The sequence below is a fragment of the Ammospiza caudacuta genome, chromosome 6 (assembly GCF_027887145.1).
Source record: "Ammospiza caudacuta isolate bAmmCau1 chromosome 6, bAmmCau1.pri, whole genome shotgun sequence".
Taxonomy (NCBI): domain Eukaryota; kingdom Metazoa; phylum Chordata; class Aves; order Passeriformes; family Passerellidae; genus Ammospiza; species Ammospiza caudacuta.
In genome coordinates, this window is record NC_080598.1 from 15,472,651 (window position 1) to 15,496,694 (window position 24,044).

Here is a 24,044-nt window from a genome sequence, read left to right on the forward strand (position 1 = left end):
GAATTTTGGGCCAGTCATCCCTAATAATAGGTTTTTTTCTCATTCTCACACTGCTGGAAGGGTGGTTTGAGGGTAGTTATTCCATTGCCAAACTTTTTTCTACTACAGACACTGAAGGAGGGAGCTGGCCACCTGAAATCAGGACTTTTGCCAGACTGCAGTATGCTAAATTGTGACTAATGGAGAAAACTTGATCAGAATGTTCTCAGATTAGGTTGAAAGTAGGAGAAATCTGCATGTCTTTGTACTGCTTCCAGGGCTTCAAACAGTAAAAATGGATTTTACTGAAACAGTGGATGTGCTAAGAATAAACTTTGGACGTGTGCCAATTACGAAAAATTAAAGCTCAAACAAACACATTTTATGAGCACAGGGAAAACATTGCTTCCTGAAATGATTTATAGAAACTGTCTTGCAGCAACAATTATTATGGTTTGTGTTTAGTCCTGCTGCCATGTGTTTCTTTATAGCTACAGGAAGATGCAAAACTTGTGGGGCAAATAAAAGTCTGGATTCTACCCCTAAACTGTGTGTCCTGAATCATGACCTATGTTGGTACAGATTCAAGTTATGCCAAATAATTACTTTTGCTATGTTGGTCTATCTGGATTTAAAACAGGGTCCCTACATGTGAGATTGAAGGGGGGTTAAAGCCATTCATGAAGCTTTGGGTCACTTTTAGGCAGCTGAAACTGCCAGGAGACACTAGACTCTAAAAAATATTTCTCTACCGCTTGTCATGAAATGTATGGACAAAAAAAATTGCTGTGTTATTGGGCAGAGGACTTAGTATAGTCAAAATAGAAGTGTTGATCAAAATGTTGTTTCTCACATTAACTGCCCTCTCCAACTACTTTTTTGCCATGCTTGAGAAATTTGTTCAGTAGTGATTCAGAAGAAAAAATACCCCAAATGAATTGCTTAAGCCACTGTAAAAATCACCAGCTGCATACTGCAGCATGAAACTGGCAATGAAAAAAGATTGTGGTTTCTCATTGAATAATTTTGATGAATGGTCTAAGTCTTACTCATAAGCATTTAGTTGCAAGTACGTGGTGTTCCAAATGTAAGGTTTTAATTGGATATACAGATGACATGATGAGTTTCACCTTGCTGGCTGTAATTTTTCTGATGAAATTCTTGGTGAGGATGCCCGAGACAGCGCACTTTCCATTCAGTGGGAGTGCAAGGTCTGACTTGATTCACAGGGTGCAATATTCATAGAAGGTGAGTAATACAATACTGGGAACACAAAGTGAGTTTCTTTTTAGGGGAATGAAATTCACTGCATCTTTTTGGCAATGACTGTCTGCATTTACTTAAATGGGTGATGCAGGGCTCTAATGCTTTTAAATGATATCAGATCCTCTGATAAAAGACATAAGACTGCAGCCTATTTATTGTGATGAGACAGGAGTTAATAAGATTACTCCTACTCTTCAGTTACTTTTTCATCTTTTGCAGCCAAATGCTGGGGGTTTTGTTAGCAAGCAAAAGGAGGTCAGTTCATTTAAAGGGTGTTGATGCTAGAAATAAACATTTTTTTCCCCTCAAGTGGAACTCTGAAACTTAGGCTCAGTGTCCTGACTGCCAAACCCCTGGTCTTTAAAGCAGAATTGCTTTTAGCACTGGAATGCTGCATCCTTATAATAACCACTTTTTTTTTTTTTTTTTAACCTTAAAAATATTACAAATAAAAAAAAAAAAGAATAAGGGTAATGTAAACCTGCAATAACTGTGGTGTTTGGCAGAAGGAGGTACAGAAATGTGGTAGCAGTGTCTGAAGGCACTGCTCAAGGAAGAATTTGTGCTGGAGAATAAAAACAATTCCACTGCTGTGTTGTGCAAGGTGCTGTACAAGAGAGAGTGATTGTCACAAGCCTTTTGCAGAGTAGAAGTATTGTGTGTGTGTGTGCATAGTTATTTGCTTTGTTGTTGAACAAGCTTTCACTCTTAAAGTAGGTACTCTGAGGAAAGGTTTTGGGGTTTTAAAAAAAGAAAAACAAAATAACAGCAACAAGGAAAAAACCCAAACAAACACAAACAAACAAACAAAAGCCCCGGCAACAACAAAAAAGCCAACACCAAAAAACTTGTCGAGGGAAAGAGTTAAAGCCATCTGCCTGAAAGCATTGTGTAAAACATACACACAATGTTGGGGAAATAAGCCAATTATGTGTGCTTCACAGGAGGTGGGGGACTGACCTTTGTGTATAATTAGTTCTTTTATTTAAAGCAAAGATTTTGAATAGAATAACTAATTAGCTGTCATAAATGGCAAATTGAAGATTTTGGCCGGGTTCCTTGGGGAGAGTGGGAGGAGGTGCCTCCTCCCAGCCCGTACTGTACGCTCCGGCTCTCCTCATTAGGGTTGTTTTTAGTTCTCTGCAGAGGTAATGAGGAGTGCAGCCACACACTTCTCCGAGCCCCCTCTAACAAGCCATGAAATGCAGGTGGAACAGAGCTGCTGCCTCCAGCTCCTGCTGCCTTCTCCCCACACATGTGGGTGTAGCTGAGGGGGGCAACTTGCAGTGCAGGGGGTCTGAAAAGTCCTGGTGATATCACCTGTGTTTTATGCTCTGGACTCGACTGTATAAAATACAGGCAAGCTGCAAAGCCTTGAGGCATATATCATTAGCTAGCAGTCCCCCATTACTCTTTCAGACCAATTAACCTTTAGAGTTGCATTAGAGAAATTAGGTGGTGAACTTCCCTGCTTTCAGAGGGGACCTCTAGCTCTGCTGCAGACCAGAGCACTGTGGAGCCGTGCGCCATAGGACCAGTGCAGATAACTGTTATTTAAAAGGTCTGCCATTTATGAAAAGTTCCCAGGCTCTCTTGGAAAGGAGGCTTTATGAACAGTGCCCTTAGAGGAACTGCAGCTGATTGCCATGTGAATAGAAATATCAGTAAAATGGCTTAGAAAAATTTAGAGGTGTACTTAGTGGACACTTGTGTTATAAAGCCAGCTGAATCATTTTACAGAAGGACTCCGACTGAGCAGATACGGGCTGATTAAAGCTTATTTGTCCGGCTGTGAATAGTGGTAAAGTTTGGATTACTCACTACAATAACAGCCTCTTTAGACACAGACATAAATTTCAGTAAGTCCAGAGGTGGTGTCTATAATTTTTTAATGTGTATTGGAGCTCTGAGCACTCAGAGTGGGTTTAGTTTTGTATTTACCAGCAGCAAGTCTATTAAGCTGTAAAGGGCAAAGAAGGGAGTGTAGGTAGCCAGAAATAGAAAGGATTCATCTACTGTTTCTAAGAAAAGAGAGCACTGGATGTCTAGCAACAGGAGAGAAGAGAGCAACTTGATGGTACTTTCAGAATCTGGCAATAATCAGTGTTCCCTTGTGATCACGTATTTAAATATGTAAGTGTCCAGCTGTTAATTTTTCTAGTTCTGCAACACTCCTCCTCATTTTCCTATCCTCTTCCAAGAGCACGTGTGGGATTTGTCAAAGGTGACCCCTTTGTTTCTTGACAGCCCCAGTTAGACGCCACATGCCCCTTATCAAATTGAACTGGATATCTTGGCATTTCTAGGCAAGTACTGGGAGGAAATGGACATAGAGAAATGAAGCAACATCCCAGTCTTGCAGTGGGGAAATGACTAAAAAGAAAGAGCAGTTCTCCAGGTGGTTTGTGCCTGCAGAGCCCAGGCTGCTTCAGGTTTGCTGGAAGGGGGAGGCAGGAGGAGGAAAGCAGGGTTTGGTGTTGATTGTGTCCTCTCTGTGCAAGCCTCTAACTGTGAAAAGGGTTAAGCTTCTGAGATGCTTCTCTCTTGTTGCTTGGAAATGACATGGCAAGTGTTTGAGGAACCCTTGCTGATCAAGTTTGGCAGTTTTTGAAATTTTGTTTCACGCCTTGCCTGCTGTGTCAACTCACCAGCTAATTGCAGCTGCAACTTTCTGTAGTGGCTTGTGTGCAGACCGGTTGGTTGGGATGTCGGAGGCAAACCTCACAGCCCAAAATGTAATTTCAAAACACTGAACCTGACCAGCAGAGGCTGACCTTGCTCGTTATTATCTGAGTGGGAATAGCAGCTTTGAACATCATATGATCTCTGAAATGGTACCTTTTTTCATTAGAAAGCCCCCTGCTGAATGCTGACCAAATACATAGCTTTTTTCCTTGCTTAAGGTACTGCTTAAAAATATATCTATATCGGTTCCTTTGCTAGTTATTAGAAGCAAATCAAAGTGTTACATTCCTCTTACTTGCAGAAGGCTCTCATAAGACAGTGGTGCCCTTGCAATAGCGAGGAGCTCAGATGGCTGCCAGGGCCACAGATAGAATAAAACTGCTCCTGCAGTCAGCCCTCAGCCTTCCAGGCCTGCTTGCCACAGGAGACCCTCCTTACCTGCCCTAAATGATCAAACCAGCCTCTCCTAATGGTCCAGCCAGGGTAACATCCCTGCACAGCTGCCCTTGTGCTTGATGCTGCTGCATTGGCACCCTCTCTCTGGGTGAGGGCAGCTGGACTTCTGAAAGGGCACTGCTTTCAAAACTGAGGCTTTGGGAAGTCCCATCTGGCTGAGGATCTTGTGTTTCTGAACCACAGAGCTGATCTCAATGCCCATCCATGCAGCAGCTCTCTTGAGTTTAAGGTGTGCTGGTTATGTCGAATTTGTGTCTTTCCAGATGCAGGATCCTCGTGTTGCCTACACAAACCTTGCAAAAAGATTGTATGGTGCCCCCCCTTCTTGTGAGAAATCCTCCTCTGCCTCTACGGGTACACATTTAGAGAGCCTGTTTAGGGGGTGAATAATGACTTGCTGGTGTCTGGGGCTCCTATCTAAAAACATAATTCTCACATCTGGGTCCTGGTTTTCAAAGGTGCGAGCTATTTTCTTTCATCACTGGTACTGATCTTACACAGCTTGCAAATGCAAATTCACATGCTCACCCTTCTCTGCCTCACAACAAGGCAGACTCTTCTCACAATGTGCAGTTTTCCTGGAGTAGAGTCAGGAAAAGCATGGAAATTACTCAAAAATGGAAGCTTCTTTTTGCTATCGAAAAGTATTTTAGATTTAAAAAAACCCAAACAAACAAAGGTGTGTCTAGTACCACAGGGCCACTTCCCTCATTCTTGTAAGAAACTCTCACCAGGCACATGGGACTTGTACAGTCTGACCCGCAGCATAATCTACTTCTGATGCTTCCCTGTCTTGTCCCTCTTTCCAAATGTGAGTGTGTTTTATCTGTGGCTTTGTAGAATTTCTCTTGGGAGTGTTACAGATTGCATATGTGGCCAGTCTAATACAGATACAGATTTTCACTTAATTACTGCAGATTTGTCACTGGTGTCAAAAGTTTGCTTGTAGAGACTTGGGTTTTGAGTGTGCTGCAGCAGAGGGCAGGAGGGTTCTTTAAGGGTTTTTGAATGTTACTTGGCCTGTCTCTGTGCTGCTGAGACCACTTTGATTACAGATGGATCAATACCTCGCTGTTTGTGTGGAGGTGTCTTAAGTGCTATTGTCGTCTGCTCGGGCTCTGACAAAGCAATTATTACTGTGGGAGTGGTGGGTTTACATGTGCTGACCATTAGCCACTCTCAGGTCACCCTGGCTTTTAAGGAGAGCAGCAAATGTCACTTACTGCAGTGGCACTGGCTGGGTCCTCTCTGCTTAAGGGACTGTTAATAATTCTATTATCAGGCTGCTGCTTTCTGGGACATCCAGCGCTTCCTGCAGAAAGGGTGGATTAACTTTGTGTAAGAGTATATAACCAGTGACACCTGCTGCTGTGCCACAGTGTCCCTTCTCATCATCTCTGCATTGGTTATGCCCACAGTGTGCTTGTTACAGGCCCAGCATTGTCATTTTTAGTGACTGACACCAGTAAAAATAAAAATCATAACAAATTCTGGTGTCTCAGTGAGCTAATTTCTTCTTTCATCATTTCTTGTCCTGTTCCTCACCCACAGTACAATCCTTGTTTATTTTTCCACCTTGACTATTGATTCCATAAAGTCCATTCCTGCCTGGCTCTTAAACTGAGAAGGGTGATGAGCATCGCAGTGCTCACCATGGCAGGCACTGGCTGCTTGGAGAAAAGGAAGAAGCTGGACACAGCACTGAGGGGAAGGGGACCACAGCAAGTCCCCCCAAGCCTCCTCAGCTGAGTGTGCTGTCACCACTCATACCCAGCTATCTCATGGCTGCTTTGCAGCTCCAGCAGGGGTTTCCAGGAAGGAGGAAACTCCTGGCTTTGTGCCACCTTCTCCAGTGATACAAGAGGAGGAGGAAAGCTCTGCTTTGCTTAAGGAATGTGGCTTCATTAGTGGCAGAGGGGTGCTGGTGGGGTTATTTTCAGCAGTTCTCAAGGGCTTTTGAATCAAATTTATTTTGGAGCAGCCCCTGGCCTGCTCTGGCTTTCAGTCAGGCCGCTGTCACCCACAGGATTCACAGGAAAGGCAAAACAGTGCCATACCACATCTTTTTATACCACTCCTCTCCCTTCCCCATCAAACTCGACTCAGATGCTGAACCAGGGGGGCACATACCATGATGGCCCTTCTGCTCTTTTTAATTGCCTGTGGCAGGTAATTAACAACACAAGGGTGTGGGTAATGAGGGGAAAAAGTAAATGTTGAAATTTCAGCAAGTCTATTCTGCTGCAAGATGTTGGTTAGAAAGAGTCTGGTGCGTTGTGTCAGTCCTGCCCTTAGGAAAAAAGGGCTGCAAGTGTCGCACTCCCTGTTAGCCTGCGACAGCAGATGAAGTTGGTATTCCTTTGACTGTCAGCTCCATGAACATGAGCTTCCTTTGCCTGTGAGCTCCTTGTAATGGCAGCAGCAGTGTTTGCCCCAGCCGTGCTCTGAAGGAAGTGCTGTGTTTGCCTTGCAGGCGTGCCAATGCTCTCCGTGCAGCCCAAGGGGAAGCAGAAGGGCTGCGCCGGCTGCAACCGCAAGATCAAGGACCGGTACCTGCTGAAGGCTCTGGATAAGTACTGGCATGAAGACTGCCTAAAGTGTGCCTGCTGTGACTGCCGTCTTGGAGAGGTTGGATCAACTCTTTACACAAAAGCAAATCTCATTCTCTGCCGCAGAGATTACCTGAGGTAAATAGAGGGACGTACTGTGGGCTCTTTCTTCCCAAGCCTCTCGGCATGCTGCCGGCTCTCTGGCTTGCTAAAAATGTAAAAACATGTGCTTGTGCATGGCCAGCCCTGCCCAGAGGAGACTGGAGTTCCTTCCACTGTCTAGGCAGGGCTTTTTATTTGCACTTAGCCTATTTAGTAGTCTGAGAGGTGAAATCCTCCTTTTAGGTGAAGGTACAAGATGGAGGCCAGAAATTTTTATTATTATTATGGACCAACAAGAACAAACTCTGCTTGCTGAGTAAGTTAGGAAAACCTCTTAATTCTCCTTGTATATCTCTGATGCAATACTCCTGCATATTGACTGAGACCTCACCAAACCTTTACCTTTTCTTTTTCAGTCATAGCTTTTAGACAGACTTCTAGTCTTGACTAAGATTGCTCCCAAGGGGCTCTTGTCTCTTTCCTAACTAAACAGAGCAAAACTCAAAAATTGCGGATTAACTTCAAAAAATGTTTTTGTCTGAGGAAATCAGCAGAGACCATCACTAGCTTGGAGTTAGAACCATTCTGTCAGTGTGTGTCTGCAATACATAACAACACATGGGATTTTTTGCCTGATGTGTATGGGGGTTTTGTGCAAAATACTTTATGCAAACATAAATGAATATTAATAAGACAGCAGGCCTAATGCAAACATTATTATGAGGGTCACACTGCAAAACACTCAGACTTTTGCTTTGTTTTTCCTTTGGAAGAATGTACTTGATCTCCAGCTAATGTGTGTGTTTTCTTTCATTTTTCCTCAAGCACTGATAGCATTTCCCAGGCAAGCTCAACCAGTAAAACATCTGAAGCAAAACAAGCCCAACACACTGTTGTAAGATAGGGAGGTAAAATGCCTTCTAACCTTGCAGTGTTCAGGGGCTGCCCAGATTAGTGTCAGTGCTCAGATGCTTCATGTGTTTCAATGTAAAACATGTTTCTGAAAGTCTTCAGTAAATATTTCCTTAGTAAACTTGAACAAACAAGTTTCTCCTTCTAAAGATGAGTGATTAGGTGCTGAGCCAAACAGAAGGACTGAGTCTATCATGTGCCATGTGGGAGCTGTCACCTTGCCCTTCAGCCCAGCAGTGCACAAGAGCATCCTGCCCACAGGAGGGTTTCAGAGCTGAAACTCTTCAGGGCACACATGAAATATCTCAGCTGAAATTCTGCCACATGGGCAGCACTTGCAGCTCCACATCTGGTTAGGTGGAGTGTGTCCCCAAATGCAAGTGAGGAAGGAGGAGTTTGGGTAAGGGTGAACACATTGAGATGGAAAAGACAAGCTAAGCAGCCTTTGAAAAAAATGGAAAGAGTGTGAAAGAAAAGAGTTAACTGTCTTCTCTATAATGAAATAATTTTTGTACCTTCCTCAAAACTGAGTATTTACTAATGTTACAAGTCACTTACTCTGTGGAAGCATCCTTAACCCTGTCTATGCTAAGCTAAAAAAATGAGCTCCAGAAAGTTCAAATTCAACACAGAGATTTCCACCTCCAAATTAGCATTTTGGTTGTTCTCTTTCAGCTGAGCTATACTCTTTGTGTGTTGTGGACATAATTCTGATGCATCAGTGAAGATTGTTTTAGTTCTTATCTTCCCTTTTTGAGGAAGCCTTTCATCACAGTATCACAATTGGGTCATGCTAGATATTATCACAGGGACCCCTAAAATCTCTCAGGAGAGCTACTTCCAGGAATAGTTTTCTTTCCAGGAAGACCAGCTGCATTATTTTCGGAAGTATTTGTTTGTACTTTATCTTCTATACATTATCTTTTCTTTATCTTGTTTGCACCCAGCTTGCCAAGTGATCTAGGTCTCTCCATCTGTCATCCTCCACTTCATTATTTATCACTTGACTTTGTCATTTGTGGTCTTGAAAAAGTGTTGTGTTTGTGATTTTTTTTTTTAATTTGACCCTGAAGATAGATATTCAGCTTTATTCTGTATATTGTGGAACCCTGCTAGAAATACTGAGCTGCACAGTGTTTCCAATTTACATTTGCTTTTCGAGACCTGCGAGCTACCCCATGTTTGTCCATTTAATAAGCACCATATTGATTTTGGTTTAGTCTAGTTTCATAACAAAATAATGTGTGGCATCAAATCAGACATGTTAAAGTGCCAAAGGACAGCAGTATTGATGCTGTTAGGTTCAGAAGGACCTTTTTACCACTGCAGTTGTAGAGCACTTTCTTTCTTTCCTTGCTTTATCCCAAGAATGCTGCTTTGAGGTGAAAAAGCTTGTGATTTTCCCACTGGCCCCTAGATGATGTGAATTTTCTGGGGCACACCAGAAGCCTGTGCTGGAGATGGAAAAGAAGCCAGGCATTGCTGACTCCAAGAAGTGGCCCATGTCCCACTTGTCTTCACTGCTTTGTGAAGAGAGGGCAATCCATGACATGAACCATGGAAGGCAAAATTGAGACTTGTGTTTGAGCATGGCCATGCAGCTTCTGTCCCAGCACCAGTTAAATGTGGTCTCTGGAACAAACTTCTGTGCCTGGAAGGTGCCTTGTAACACCTCTGTCTCCCTTTTTAAGGTTGGAATAGTTCCTGGCCTGACTGGGGGGAAGTTTGTTGCTATTTGTGCCTCATGGTTAAACTGTGAAGACTTATGTGACCTGTACATTAAGAATTTTACCTTTATATGAATTTAGGGTATTGGAGCTTTGACTGTTTTTTGTTGGGAAGAACAGTAGAGTTGTCATATCCTGGGAAATTTGTTGAAGACTCAGCTAGGAAGGAATAACATTAATTCTGTAACAGCATTGTTAATTAGCCTTCAGCTCTTTAGGCAGCTTTACAGCTATCATGGCTTGTATTCTTACAAATAAGTAAATTTAGTTTATACTTTTATACTGGGGTTTTTTGAGGGGTTCTGCTGAACTCCCGGGGTCCGTTCCCCTGATGCTAAGGAACCTTTTCAGGCTCTGAGGATAGGAATAAGGGCAATGCTACACCGTTCCACATTTATAGAAGTATAAAGCATTTTTTTTTTACTTTAAAACATCTTGTATTGGCTTCTACACATAATATTTCTTTCTTCCTCCATTTTAACTATTAGTTCTATTAATAGAAGGAGCTAAAGTTGCCATCACGATCTTCTCTACTGTCTGTTCCTTCCTGGTAATTTGAATTTTTCTTCTTGAAGAATTAACCATTCCCATCATTATATAATTCCTTCACATTAGTAGTTTTTAGAGTCTCTACCCACATTTTTTCCTCCTTGTTAAACAGCTCACAGTGTTTGGTCTCCTAGTCAAATTTTAGCAGAATTCATCCCTTAAAATAACTTTTTTGACGGGTTCTGCTTCACACTGTGGTTGCACCCTAAAGGGAGCACTTTACCTGGAGAACAGTGAGAGGAATTCAGTCAGAGGGCTCCTGGAATGTTTTGTTGTCAGTTTGCAGCTCTGGGACCCTCCTGAGGGCAGATGTTGATGAGCCACAGCCACGGCAGGGATTGGGGCTAGGGATGGGCTTGTGGCAGAGGGTCGGGACAGTGACAGTGCCAGCTCCTTCCCTGCTGTGGCAGCGTCCCTGTGGAGCTGGCTTTGTCCCAGGCCCTGGGAGCAGGGTGGGTTGCCAACCCTGTGTGCTGATCCCCAGTGGGTTTCCAGCAGAAATCCTTCCAGCGTGTTCCAGGAGCTGCGAGCAGACCACAGCCCGATCATTTGTTTCAAAAGATAAACTGTCGTCATTGCTTGTGAAGGAACATTTGTTAACCTTCACTTTTCATAAAACACTTTCTTGCTCATTTTTTAATCATGAAAGATGAAATTGGATCTCGAGTTGTTATCCTTGTGGTATCACCTCAGTCTCCAGCTGTGTCTCGATGTATCTTTCAATACATTTCATCTCAGCAAATAGATTTACCATTTGTTTCATAATCGCAGTTCCAGCATTCCTACCTCTAATTATTTTTGATAAGCAAATGCTATTGAAGGAGCTGCTTGTGGGACAGAGCAGCTTAGCATGCAGGCTCAGATGGCCCCTCGCAGCCCCCATGCAGCGCTGCGTGTTTGTTCCGAGGCGTAATTAAACATTCACCAAGCTCCGCTTCACAGGGACGGCCTGGGTGTTGCATCAGGATTTCCCGTGAGGAGCTGACAACTTAAATTTCACTGTGAAGTGCTGATGAAGAATGTGATTTTTCCTTTTTACTCAGCATGGTGCCCTCACACGAGCAAAGGCGAGTCGGGCTCGCTTTGAGAGGAGCAGAACTGTTGCTTCTGTGTGTTTGATATGCTGCTGTCGGGAAAGTTTTTCATCATGTAAACTGATTGGGGCCTTAATTAGACTCCAAAGAAAGCTCAAAACCTGCATTTTAAAATGGTGGTGAATCAGTAAAAGAGAAGGGTTTACCGGGAAATCCTGATGCTGTTCTCAGGGGCTTTCATGGCAGTTCTTTTCACCCACCTTCCCACAGGTTTGGATCAGGGCTGCAAACTCAGCATGGCATCACTCTGCACATGGTGTGGGTGCCTCCAGGGAGCAGAGCAGCCCTCTGCATCCCACCTGAGGGACAGGGAGCTCCTGGCAGGACTGCCATCCCCTGTCATCCCTCAGCACTGTCTGTATCACAGAGGCCTGAACTCCACCCTCAGCAGCTCCTACTTCCAGTGACTCAGATGCCAAGTCCTGGGGGTTTTGCTCTATTCCAAATGTCCCAGGACATTAATTCTGTCAATGAATCACTTTAGGAGCCCTTTAGGTGAAGTGTTCTGTATCTGGCAAGTGTGCAGGGTTGAATTTTCTTGTGTGATAAGAGCACAAACATGGGTGCCCTGCTTTGTGGGCACAGGAGGATGTGGACAAATTCCCTCCTTGTGGTGGCCTTCCCTAAGTCAGGGACAACAACCACTAAACCATGGCTGGCTGTGTGAGGGCAAGCCTTTGGGAGCTGAGATGTGTGTGCCCCAACAGGCAGATTTTAAGTTAATCTCCCCAGGACATCACTAATGCTCAGAATGTGGCTTTAACCTGCAGAAGCTGCAGCACCTTTGAAGCAGGAAGGAGAGAATTTGGGATATTTTTTCCCTCTGGAGAAGCACAGTGTGCGTTTATGCACCAAGAGCATGTCCTGCTGGATTTTCAAGGGACATGTTTAGTGTGGGAAGGAGAGGTATAAATGCAGTGTGGCTGAACAAATGGTGTCTGCTCAGAGCCTAAAAATGTCACTGAGCTGAAGTGCTGCTTTTGCCTCGCAATAGGGAGCATCTTGCATGCTGCATAGGACACCCTCACTTCTACACTTGGTGTCTGTACAGATTAAGGAGGATTAATTTAGGCTCAAAATACAATGTGTCTTGGCAACATTGCTGTGCTTTGTGATGTTAAAATACAGGGGTTTTTTTCCCCCTGCAGTAGCTGGTCCAGGACTTTCTCACAGCCTGTGCCCATACTTGGTTTGTTTGTTTGCTTTTTGCCCTTTTTTTTATTCACCTCCACAACTTCTCACTGAGGAGGAAAGCTAATGGGGAGCAATTGTGCCTGGCTGTGGTACACTAGCATGCCTCTGGCACTTTCAGCTTTGCAGTTTTCTGGCTGCTGTGTTTAAACTCTCCTAAGAGGACGTTGTTGCACTTGTGTTGAGCAGTGCCAGAGCAAGGATGGGTTTAAGGTCAGCAGTTCCAGTCACACCCTGGGAAAGGCTGGAGCAGGGCAGGAGGACTTGGTCATGCTCATGGTCCCAGCATCTCTGTAAATACCCTCTGAAAATATGGAGAGAGAGAGGCCAAAGGAGTGAAAATAAGTGAACATTCAGATGTGTCCTTCAAGAGAAAACAGACTCCCTAGAGCAACCTTGAAGTTCAGGCCCAGCAGTCTCTGAACCAGCGTGGTCACTTGGCCAGGGGCTGTTTTGTACTGGTTCAACTCCCCCTCTATGCTGTCCTTGAATGCCAAAGCCTTTGGCATGCAAGATGTAAATTCTTTGGGATTGAACTTGAAGGCTTCATGAGAGGACAGCTTGACCAACTTCATTAGTATCAAAATGCATTTCCTTCAGCTGACATGACTTCCCACTGCAGCACTGCCAACAGTGTCCTGGATAGGAGGGTGCACCAGCTAATAATGTATTTACCATGCTGAAGGATCTCCTATCACTGAGGCTTTCTCTAATATTACACAAAGGCTGATTACAGCAAAGTTATCTGAAGTTGCTTTTAAGATTATCCTTTTCATCTTTTTAAGTGATGTTCAGGCTTTCCCTGCATTTATTGGTATATTCAACACTCCAGTCAAATCACACTTGTAGCTCAGCATATTTCTAATATCCACAGATGGGAAAGATACTGATAGCAGTATTTAAGAGCCACCCTCACTGAAAAACCAGTCGTTGGTTTGTCTCAAAAGGTAGGGGCAAAACTGTTTCTTTTTATGAGGATGGATTCCAATTACATTAAGCAAGTTTGGTTCTACAGCAAGCCCTGATGAAACTAAGAAATAAACAGCGGCAAGCAAATAGGATAGGTGTAGGGGAAAACCTATTTTACCTTCTGGCTGGGGAGGATATGAGCATGGAGTTCCATAGCTCTTCTGAAACTTGTATATCCAGATAATCTGGATATTTGAAAAAGTAGAAAAATATACAGTCATACATAATATCTACAAATGTAGATATTTATCTGTAGGTTAGTGTTTAGTCTTCCTAGTCTTCCTTCCATTCATAATTCTTATCTTTCAGTGTTGACAAAAACTTTTTTTTTTGGGGGGGAATTATTAGTCTCCACTCAGCTGTTTGAATTTTGAACTTGTTTTGTTCTTGTGTTTAAAAAATACACAAAAAGGTTGACACTGCCAACCTTTCCTTTCTGTACCATTCATTATTTTTATGTGCTTGTCCTGCTTCCTCTTTTTTTGTCTCATATGAAGTCAACAGCTCCAAAATTTTTGCTCTTTCTGCAGAGGGGAGATTTTCTCCTTCTTTTTTGATTGCAAGCTGCTATCTAGTCAGACACCAGGCTAGAGGGGGCGAGAAGAAATGGGGACTCTCTTCTTGTAGGCAATGACTAAACCAGATTGTTGTTCCTAGTGGAGACAGAAATAGGCAAACAGGTTCTCAGTTTAGGCCCCCTGAACATCTTGGTTGAACAAAAAAATCCGTTAAAAGGTGCTAAACTCAACATTTTTGCATTAAAAGTTTCTTACTGTTTTCCCTACTGTAAGAGCCCTTTAACATTCTTTTTCCCCTCAAAAAAGAAAACCCTCCAGGGTGCTCTGACATTACTATAGTTTGAATTAATTTAAGATGTACTCACAGAGTTGCTGAGGTCTGGATCACCAAACACAAGACTGATCTTTAGCCCAGACAAGACTACATAAAACCCATCCTTTGGCAGTTGCCTACTGCTTCCAGGAGCGCTCCCTTCTTTTCCCATAAATTCATTTGCATTCAGGGCTGCTCCTGTATGCCAATTAGCTTTAATTTTTACTATACACACTGACATCAATGGCCAATGAGAACAGGGCATAGCAGGGTTTTTAGTGTGCCCATAAACTACAGAAAATTGTCCTTGGACAAACTCCTGCTTTTAGACTGGCTGACAACAATAGATGTGGTTAAGTTCAGGCTAAGAGCCATTAAACATAATTACTACCACAGGGTAAAAGTTTAATTGTGCTAAATTTTAAATCTGCATAGTCTATGCTTATTTACAAGCTGGCTGGATCTTCCTGTTACATAAAGGGGAATAAATCTGTACTTAAAAATTGTTGCCTTTTAACTTCAAAGGGAAATGAATAAATACATTTTTTTTAGAAGAACCAAAACAACCCCAAACTGAAAACTTTCTGTATTTCCAGCTTGTTTTATGCCAATGGCTCCGAGCTGGTAAGTAGAGGCTAAACATCTTCTGATAGATTTTTCTAATCTGCTTCAACTTCGTGTGTGTGAATGTGTGAGAGAGTGTTGCTTCTGTTATGAAGGTGTCTGGGGGACAGAATGCAGATCAGTTTGTTCATGTGGGGTTATTTTAAATTTAACCACAGATGGGGCTTGGGGCAGAAGGTTTTTCCTCCTGCTCCTTATCTTCTCTCCTTCCTTCCAATAATGTTAAACTCCCCACTTCAGGAAGTTTCAGCTCAAGTAGCTTCTGGATCTATCAGAGATAGATATCAGAGATATCAGAGGTGGCAGGTTTTCTACAAGCAAACAAAAAAAAGGGCAAAAGATTCTGTTCATTTTGCATTTCCTTTCAACAGATTAAAAAAATGTCATGTTCACTGAGCTACAAGTTATGGCGTATTTTTAGAAGCATGGTGAATACATGGGGCTCTAAATCACTCCCTGAAAAGCAGAATAAAATTAGGAGGTGCTAGAATAAGTGTGAAATGTTCATCTGTTGGGAAAGGGAGGGTATGGAGGCCTGTGAAACTTGATAGAAGAGACAAAGATTAGCACTCTGACTCTCTGGAAGCCACGTTATGTAGACATTAGAAGGCAACATGATTTCAGCTGGACAGAACATAAGCTTCAGATCTTATGCAAACAGTCAAAGCTGTTTAACAATTGGTTTACCCCCAAAACCCCTGAAAGGAGACAGGTGAATACGATGCCAAATACATTTTTCATGTTTCTTAAGCTAACTGTTTAAATAGTTAAGTGAACATCTGTCCAAATTTCCCCATCATTTCCATTTAGAAAAGTCTCCTATTTGAAGGCTGAAGAAAAGCACCTGCTTAACAATGCAAATGGTGCTGTCTGGGGCCCCTTTATTTTGTTTAATCTAGATTGAGCTCCACACAACTGTGATGCTAATGAATAATGGATATTTTATACTTGTGCATGTAGCAGTGCTGGGCACAGAGCAAATCTAGGATTAACCTCCCAGTTTCCCTGCCTAATGCATTTGACTCATTTTTTTGAGTTTGCTGTGACTTGGGTACTCTAAAAACGGATGCCTGGTTTTATGGGAAATGGGAAAATCCTGGCAAAAGCTGTCAGGCTTTGCTGTGCCCAAGTGGAACAGGGCAGCTAGGCTGAGGAGGGGAGGGATGTCTGCAGTAATGGCTTGATTTGTGAGTGGGTGCTGAATGAGAGCCAGGGTGTTCCAGGGTGGAGACCTGGATGCTTTTCAGAGCTGCATTTTTGCAGTCCTGTCTGCTGGCGTTGGGCAGCCGAGGCCCGTGCCCAGCTGCCCTGCCTGCCTGTGGGGCAGGAGCAAGAGGGGTCAGCCTGCAGGGAGAAAGGGACTGCCTTTTGCTGGTGCAAATTATACAGCTGGGATTTCACTCTGCCCTTCAGCCTTCAGAGGATGGAATCATGGGGGAAGAAATTTTGGTACTCCCTTTGAGGATTTTCCGTCCTGCATGAGTGTTTCTGTTTTGGTTTGTGTGATTTAGCTCTGAGGGAAAAAAATGTAGTGCTGTTTCTTCATAGAAAGGCCTGGGATTTTCCAGCCAGGCTAATGAAAGACCCCTGATACCACTTCTAAAGAAAAATAAAGGTGGGCTTTCTTACAGCTGGAGAGCGAGCTGACTTCGGGAGCACTGTAGGAGGGTGGGAGAGTTGTGTGGAGGTTTCTGTAACACTCCTGGGTGTTTTAATTCACAATTACTGGCCAGTAATAATTAGTATTGATTTGCCTGGCAAATTGCAGGTTTAGAAATTGGTTATAGATTTTCCTGATGCTTCTCATCTGCGTGTTGTGGAATCAGCCAGAACCGATGGCTCGAAACAAACCGCGAGCCCAGCTCTGTCAGCGGGCAGCGGCGCGTTGCGTGCACAGAGCTAATGGCCAGCAGGGATTGCACCTCTTGAGGCTCATCACCCCCAAAACGCCATTTCTGACATCCCCTAGGCCAAGGGACTAACCACGTGTGGCCTGTGGTGGGGTGAACCTCAGTTCTGTCAGCCCCTGGCACACACAGGGTCTGCAGGGACACCTCGGGCAAGGGGCCGCGGGAAGGATGCCGCAGTCGTGCTCGAGTCCCCTGGCAGGAGCTGCAACAGCAGCAGACATCTGGGGAGACAGATAGTGAAAGCCAAGATGGAAATGCCAAAGCTTCCAGTGCTGAAGGGCTGTCCTGGAGGGCGGGGAGCTGAAGTGGAACGGTTGAGCGTGCTGCTCAGGCCGCCCTGGAAGGGCTTAGCTGGCTCCCGGGAGGGTTGGGGAGGCACAGCCGGGGAGGAGGGCTTGCTCTTTCTCTGAGATACCTGGTGAAATGCTGTGCACTCACTGCAAGAGAAACTGTGCTTTTTCTTTGTAAGCAGCAGGTAAGTGAGGTTCTTCCTGAGCTCTGTTACAGTGCTGCCTGCCAGGATTGGCAAAGTTTGCAGGACTTGTGTGTCCTGCTGCCAGCCTGTCCCTCCGCCAGGCTGCAGCCAAGCATAGCAGGCCCTTGGGGAGCAGGACGGGCAGCTCCCAGCGCCTACCCCACTGCTGCAGAGAGGCAGATAGTTTTTGACTGAAATTTTGTGAGCCCCAAAATAGTGCTCTAAGTGTTTAATGCTTTTCTCCATTAGACAGCAAATTAGCCCTAGGCTCACAAAGCAAATGAAGTTTCATCTCGATGATCGGAGCCTGCTCACCAGGCATTTTTATCCCAAGTTCCTGCATGCTGGTTGGTCAGTGAAATGGAGACTGCAACTTCTATTTATTGGTGCAATACAGTATTTGATACTGCTAATTACACTTAATTAGTCCTTCCACCATTTAATTAAAATGGCTTCTAATGATTGTGCTTCTTTGGCAGGCTCTTTGGTACCACCGGGAATTGTGCTGCCTGCAGTAAACTGATCCCTGCCTTTGAGATGGTGATGAGGGCCAGAGATAATGTTTACCATTTGGACTGCTTTGCCTGTCAGCTCTGCAACCAGCGGTGAGGACACAGTCATTGTACACACAAACTAATTTATACCTTTGCCAGTGAAACAGGGAAATGTTTGATGCACACTGCCCAGCTTGGGCTCACAGCCTGGGGGCAGGGCTGGGGCTGGGCTGCCAGGCTGACCTGGGGATCCGTGTGAGTACCTGTAGCCCTTTGACTGTAAATCCCCTTGGAGCTGGTGGGAATTGGAGGGGCAAGGGGGAGGACACAGACACAGACTGTCCAGCTGCTGCTGAATAAAACAAACTGCTCCAGCGTCCTTTCAGGAGCTGCCCTCTTTGCAGAAGGCAGATGATGGAGAATGGACCTCCTCTAGCAAACTGACATTATCTCACTTAAATCATGTTTTTGACATGCTCAAAACTGGGAGTGGGAAAGAAGATGTATAAAGAGAAGGGACAGGAAGGAGAAAAATACTCTGGCTAAGCCCTTTCCAACAATAGGAGCAAATCAATTTAGTTGTATAATTAATAGGGGATCTTGGTGGTATAATTTTGAGTGGGGCTTATTTATTTCTGCGGGGTGGAAGATGGACATCAGGGAGTATAATAAAGGACCATGCACAGTGTTTTCACTTGAACTACCTGTAGCCAGTTGAGTTTGGGAGGGCTGTGAAAACTCTTCCCAGCAAGCACCATGTTTGTTGATCATCATGGGAAGAATGGAAGCCCACAGAACCAGATGTGATACTTTGTCACCTTCTGATGCATCCAGCTGTCCATCCTTGTCCAAGATAGACCTGGAATTGCTTGCAGTTCTTATTGCTTGCTTAGTCAGGCTGTAGTGGCTGGAAGATGGGCTAGGTGTAGATTCTTGCTTTTGGCTGAGGTCAGAGGGCTGCCAGTTTTTTAAACTTAGTCTGTGGACATTTGGGCTTGAAAGGGCAGAATGGAAGTGATCCTGTAACAGACAGCATGGATGCTGAACAGAGAACATGAGATTAAGTAACCCTAAAGTCAGAATTGCAGAGGTGGATGCCAGGATCAAGGGCTGTGCTGGTGTTCCTCTTCTGGATCTGTGGCTGTGTTTCCCAAAGATGAAACTAGGATGCAATGCCTCATCCCATGGGAAAGCATGAGAGAGATGACAAAACTTGTGGGAAGATGGAGAACCCAATTCTGTAAAAGTCAAGCTAAAATCCTGACTTAAACAGCCCAGAAAAGAGTCTCAGTGGGATCTCTCACGGAGCAGCCGTACGTGTGTGGATGCCAGCCCCTGCCAGCTTGTCCCGAGCTGGGGAGATGCTGTCCGGCTCTGCTCCCGCAGCCCCGCCAGCGGCTCAGCCCGGAGGTGGATTTGGTGTCGGGAGGGTGGTGCCAGAGCAGGGTGGGGGTGGCTGAGGTGCTGTACCCGCCGGCACTGTGTGTTCCAGGTGCAGAATCCCGTCAGCGCGGTCCCCGCACGGGCGCCGTGGCAGAGCCGGGGCGGCAGTGACATCTAGTGGCTCCCGGCCCTGGGCTCGCTGCGGGCCCTGCCGGCTGCCCAGGCTTGTTCTGAGACTCCTGAGCACAGAGCGATCCCACCCCATCCCCCGAGACGCTCAGTTCTGGCATCTGTCTCCAGATCGGGAGTGTGGCGGGTGCTGCCAGGCTCAGCCCTCAGGATCAGCTCTTTTCAGCCTCCTGATGATTCCCGAGCAGGAGAAGTTGCTCCCAAGCTCCACACCGAACCTGGGGCTGGAAATGTCCTTTCAGAGGCTCTGGGCTGCACAGTCAGGAGTGCTGCTTGGCCTTGGAGTCTGCAGGCTGAGTGTCTCTCATCAAACCCCTCCCTCACCCTTCTTCTCTCCCAGAAAATCCTAGTGCTGCCTAGTTTTCATTTTCAGTAACTTCTTTTAAATTTCACCCTTTATTTCAAAGGCTCCAAAGCACCTCCCTTCCCTTTTCAATTGCCAGCGTGGTCCCACTCTGTCCTTCAGACAACCTCCAGGGCTGTCACTGCCTGGCAGGAGAGGGCAGGTAATCCCCCAGCTCTGGCAGAATTGTGATGCACAAAGGATTTGCTCAGTTTGTGAGGGGCTGAACTGTTCTGGAAGATGGGCTCTATGTGTAGGTTCTTGCTTTTGGCTGAGGTCAGAGGGCTGCCAATTTTTATGACTTATTTTGTGGAGATCTGGGCTTGAAAGGGCAGAATGGAAGTGATCCTGTAACAGACAGCATGGATGCTGAACTGAGAGCATGAGATTAAGTAACCCTAAAGCCAGAATTGCAGAGGTGGATGCCAGTTGTGGTTTTGAATTGGAAACCTCACCAGAAACCCTGTCTTGTTCTTCAGCTCTGAAGAGATTTGATGATGAAGACCTTTCCTCAGTTCTCTTCCAGCTTGCTTGCCCTTCTATAGGTGGGCTCTGTATAGGGTGCTAAATCCATCACAGCAAAATCTCTAATATTTTTACCAAGTGTGCAATGTTTTCATCACTTTCATTCCCTAAAACATCAGTTTTGCATCAAGTCCTGCGTTACCACACATCCTGCCATGCTTTAAACTGTTCTGAAGTTGTCATGGTCATCACAGTGCTGGATAACAGCTGGTCACTGCTGTGACTGGCTGCTAGGTCAGTGTTAGAGGGTTGCAGGAAATCCAGCTCCTTCTCTTGCCATTATCTGAAGTGTGGGTTTGCTGGGAAGAAAATCACTCTTAAGGAAAGGCAGAGTAGGTTCAGCACCTATTTCTCACTGCTGTCTGGAATTTGATTGCCCAGACAGGCTCTGCAACATCCCTGCTCCAATATCCCTTCACACTGGGGGCTGACAGTGTGACACTGGGCCTGAGGTTTCCAGTTGTGATGCATCAGCTGAAGAGATCCCAGTTTACTGGTGGGTTTGCAGGACTGGCAGGTAGAAACAGTTGCCTTTCCAGTGAATCAAACCCTTCTCCCAAAACTTCACATCACATTAGGGTACCCTTGTAGACCATTTCAGTTCCCATGTGCTTGTACACACCCCCACACCTTCCAACTCCCAAATTCTCCAGCTCTTCCTTTCGTTCTTCTACACCCAAAACCAGGTGTGGCAAGAATAATTTTTGCATTTCTCTTCTTCGAAATTTATATGGCACTTAAGGTAGGAATAAGTAGTGAAAAGCAAGCAGCTGTGTCTGTTATTTATTGTGAGTAAACCTGCTCCTGGGGCAGGTGGTGTTAAGGGAGAGTGTGTGCAGTACAGTTTTTACCATAAAAGCTCTTAGTTGAAATTAGGAATAATTTTTATCTTTTTAATATGCAGAAAAGGTTGAATTTCAGAACTACTAGGGCATGTGCCACAGAGGAAAGAAGATGGAAGGTCTTCAGTGAAATCCTATAAAGTGTGAACCAATGGCCAGTTCTCTCTGTACCAACTTGGCAAATTAATCAGCTTATTGCAGGTGTCCAGTTGGAGAAAACTTGTGCCTGTGCTGGGCCTGTAAAGAAGCTCTAAAGTTATCAGTCCTGTTCTTTTAGCAGAAAATACTCATTTTTATGGAGACGCTCTGCCTGAAGGTGCCTGAGTTACAGATGATGAAAGCACTTTAGACAAGGGGTAGGCAGTGCCAAAGCTCTGCCTGGGAGCGGGGGAAATGGGCATCTGAGGTCTGCTAAGGTGATCTCATCTCATCTCATCACCTCCAGTGATCTTCCTGTAGATATTTGCTTTGCCAGAGGCTGGCACCTACCCCTTCCTCTCAGTGCAGAGCTGCCTTGAGGCACAGTGCCTGACCCAGGGTCTCTCTGCTTTAGGGGCCTGAGGCTGATTTCAGACTCAGCCCTTGGGGCTGCCTGTGCTCTCGTCTGTCACTGCCCTGCCAGTGTTATGGACAAAAACCAGCCCCTGAATTGGGTGTTGAGAACATTATTTGTTATCTTAAGAAGTAAAGATTAGCTTCTGATTCCTGGGCGGGCAAGCAGGCAGGGCGGAAAAAGCTATTGGCTGTCAATTCACACCTCTCCGATCTTATATGTGGAACTTTTTTGACCTTAATGGTCAAATAAAATTGTTAAATATCACAAGCTTCTCTGTCAACTTCAAGACAAACAGAACAATTTACATGGTATATAGAGAGCAGTGCCCTTCGCTCAATGAAGATAAAGGTTAGGAGTCCAGCCACCGAGAAATTTCTATTTATTGTTCAGCACTGTACACAAGGGGGTGAGGGAGGACTTAATAGCCAGTCCTTGCCTGGAAATTAGTGTAAATACTGCTTCACCCGAGGGAGCTGTGGAAATGTGGATACCAGCAAAAACTTCAAATAGGCTTTGTGTAATATCACCTGCTTGGCTTCCTGGTTGGAGAGCCCACATCTCCTGTCTGCAGGGACAAGTCCCTGAACTGCTCCCAGCCTCCTCCTGGAGCCAAGCACGGATGTGCCAGGGAAAGGGACAGCAAAACCCTGGGGTGGCAAGGGGGGAAGCACTGGCAGAGCTGGAAATCAAACTGTGCTCACCAGAGTCGCCTCTGGACCCAAACCGCCTCAAACTCCCCCCGTTCTCATGTCTGGTCATACTCACACCCTCCAATCCTTTTTTTATCTTCCAGATTCTGCGTGGGAGACAAATTTTTCCTGAAGAACAACATGATCTTGTGTCAGATGGACTATGAGGAAGGGCAGCTGAACGGGAGCTTCGAGTCCCAGGTTCAATAACAGCCCCTGCCTGGCTGGAGCACTGTGGGATGGGCGCTTGGCCGCACGAGCAGCGAGGGCGTCTGTCAGCTTGCCTGCAATATTTTTTTAATTCTTGGTCCAGAGAGGACTATATACATTGTAGTACTTTTCCCCCCCAACACAAAGCAGTTACAATTTTAGATGTACAGTTGTGCCTGCTTAGCTGAGCACTGCATTGCCTGTATGTTTGTGAGTTTTTGGGGTCTGGGGGAGGGCTCTGTACAGTCTGTTTTCTGTATATAAACTGGAACATTTATTTTATGAAAAATGTAATGCAATTTTATTACTGGTGTGAATTAAAAATTATGAATGTTTCCTGGTCATCTTTGCCGTGGTTTCTTCCCCGTGTGGCAAAAGCCATTCCTGTATTTCCTGTGCTTTAGACTGTTGGAAACGTGTACACAGTTCCCTGGAAACTGCATGGATCAGAGCAGAGGCAGGTTGTCTCATAATAACTGGGGGAAATGCTGCTGCAGGGTTGTGGAGCCTTCCATCCAACCACCTGCTTCCCTGGATAATGGGGGGAATGAGCTGGGGGCAGGTGGTGGCTGGGAACCCTGGGCATGGCTGGCAGGGCTGCTGTGCCCTGCTGGGCTGCTGGCTGAGAGGCTCCTTGTGGATTCAGACACAGCACTGCCATGGAATTCCTGCTGGCTGCCTGATCCGCTGTCTCCAGTGTGGGCTGCGAGGAGCAGGCTCCCTGCAGCCCTGCCAACAGGTGCCTGGCCATTGATCAGAATATTAATTCCAAGGCTTTGGTAGGCAGTGGGGTTTTCCCGTGGGGCATCACTTGTGCAGGTCAGAGCTGCTGCGGGAGCTGATGTCAGGGCTGGGACGTGACCGGGCGCTGATGCAGCAGATCCCTGCTCCCAGCCCTTTCTGCTCACTCTGTGCCAGGTGCTTTGACCTCCCACGAAATAAAAGCGATCAGATTTGAAGCATCTCCCGGAGAAAAAATTCTGAACTGTGTTCCTGCTGCGATGCTTTGTGCAATGATTTTCAAGGTTATGCAATTCATGTGCAACCCACTGGACTGTATCAAACACATTTCTTTGTATAGTGAGTGTCACTTTAATATAGTGCACCAGTAGCTGTAAAGGATGGCTGCAATTCTATTTATTTTGTCTTCTTTCCTTTCCTAGATTTACCCCCCTTTCCTTTAATAAATAGACACCGAGTACTTTTTTTTCTGATGTGACTTAATTGGTTGCTGGTCCTGGGTCGCTTGTGTGTGTTCTCTGAATTGCAAATGCCAGATGCAGTGCAGCTTGGTGCTGCTCTACCTGTTGCATGAAATGCTTTTATGTACACCTGTGCTGAATAATGGCTAAGCAGAAGCAAAACACCACCAGACACTTAGCATGCTTCAAAATATCACCTGTCATCTAGAGCTACCTCAGACATGTAGATTGATTCAGTGATTTTGCTTCACAAACATGTTTTGGGTTGGGAGACCCAGTATAAAATGTGTGG

The 24,044-nt window shown here is 45.2% G+C and overlaps 1 protein-coding gene across 6 annotated transcripts in view; it reads left to right on the forward strand.

The window, feature by feature from the left end:
• Positions 1-23,532, forward strand: part of LMO1 (LIM domain only 1) — a 62,758-nt gene extending 39,226 nt beyond the window's left edge. For all 6 annotated transcript variants that reach the window (XM_058807109.1, XM_058807108.1, XM_058807107.1 and 3 more), the window contains 3 exons: positions 6,860-7,073; positions 17,799-17,924; positions 22,445-23,532. In XM_058807109.1, coding sequence (XP_058663092.1) covers positions 6,868-7,073; positions 17,799-17,924; positions 22,445-22,550 — 438 coding nt within the window. In that variant the 5' untranslated portion in view covers positions 6,860-6,867 and the 3' untranslated portion in view covers positions 22,551-23,532. The remainder of the gene's footprint in view (positions 1-6,859; positions 7,074-17,798; positions 17,925-22,444) is intronic.
• The last annotated feature ends 512 nt before the right edge of the window (positions 23,533-24,044 follow it).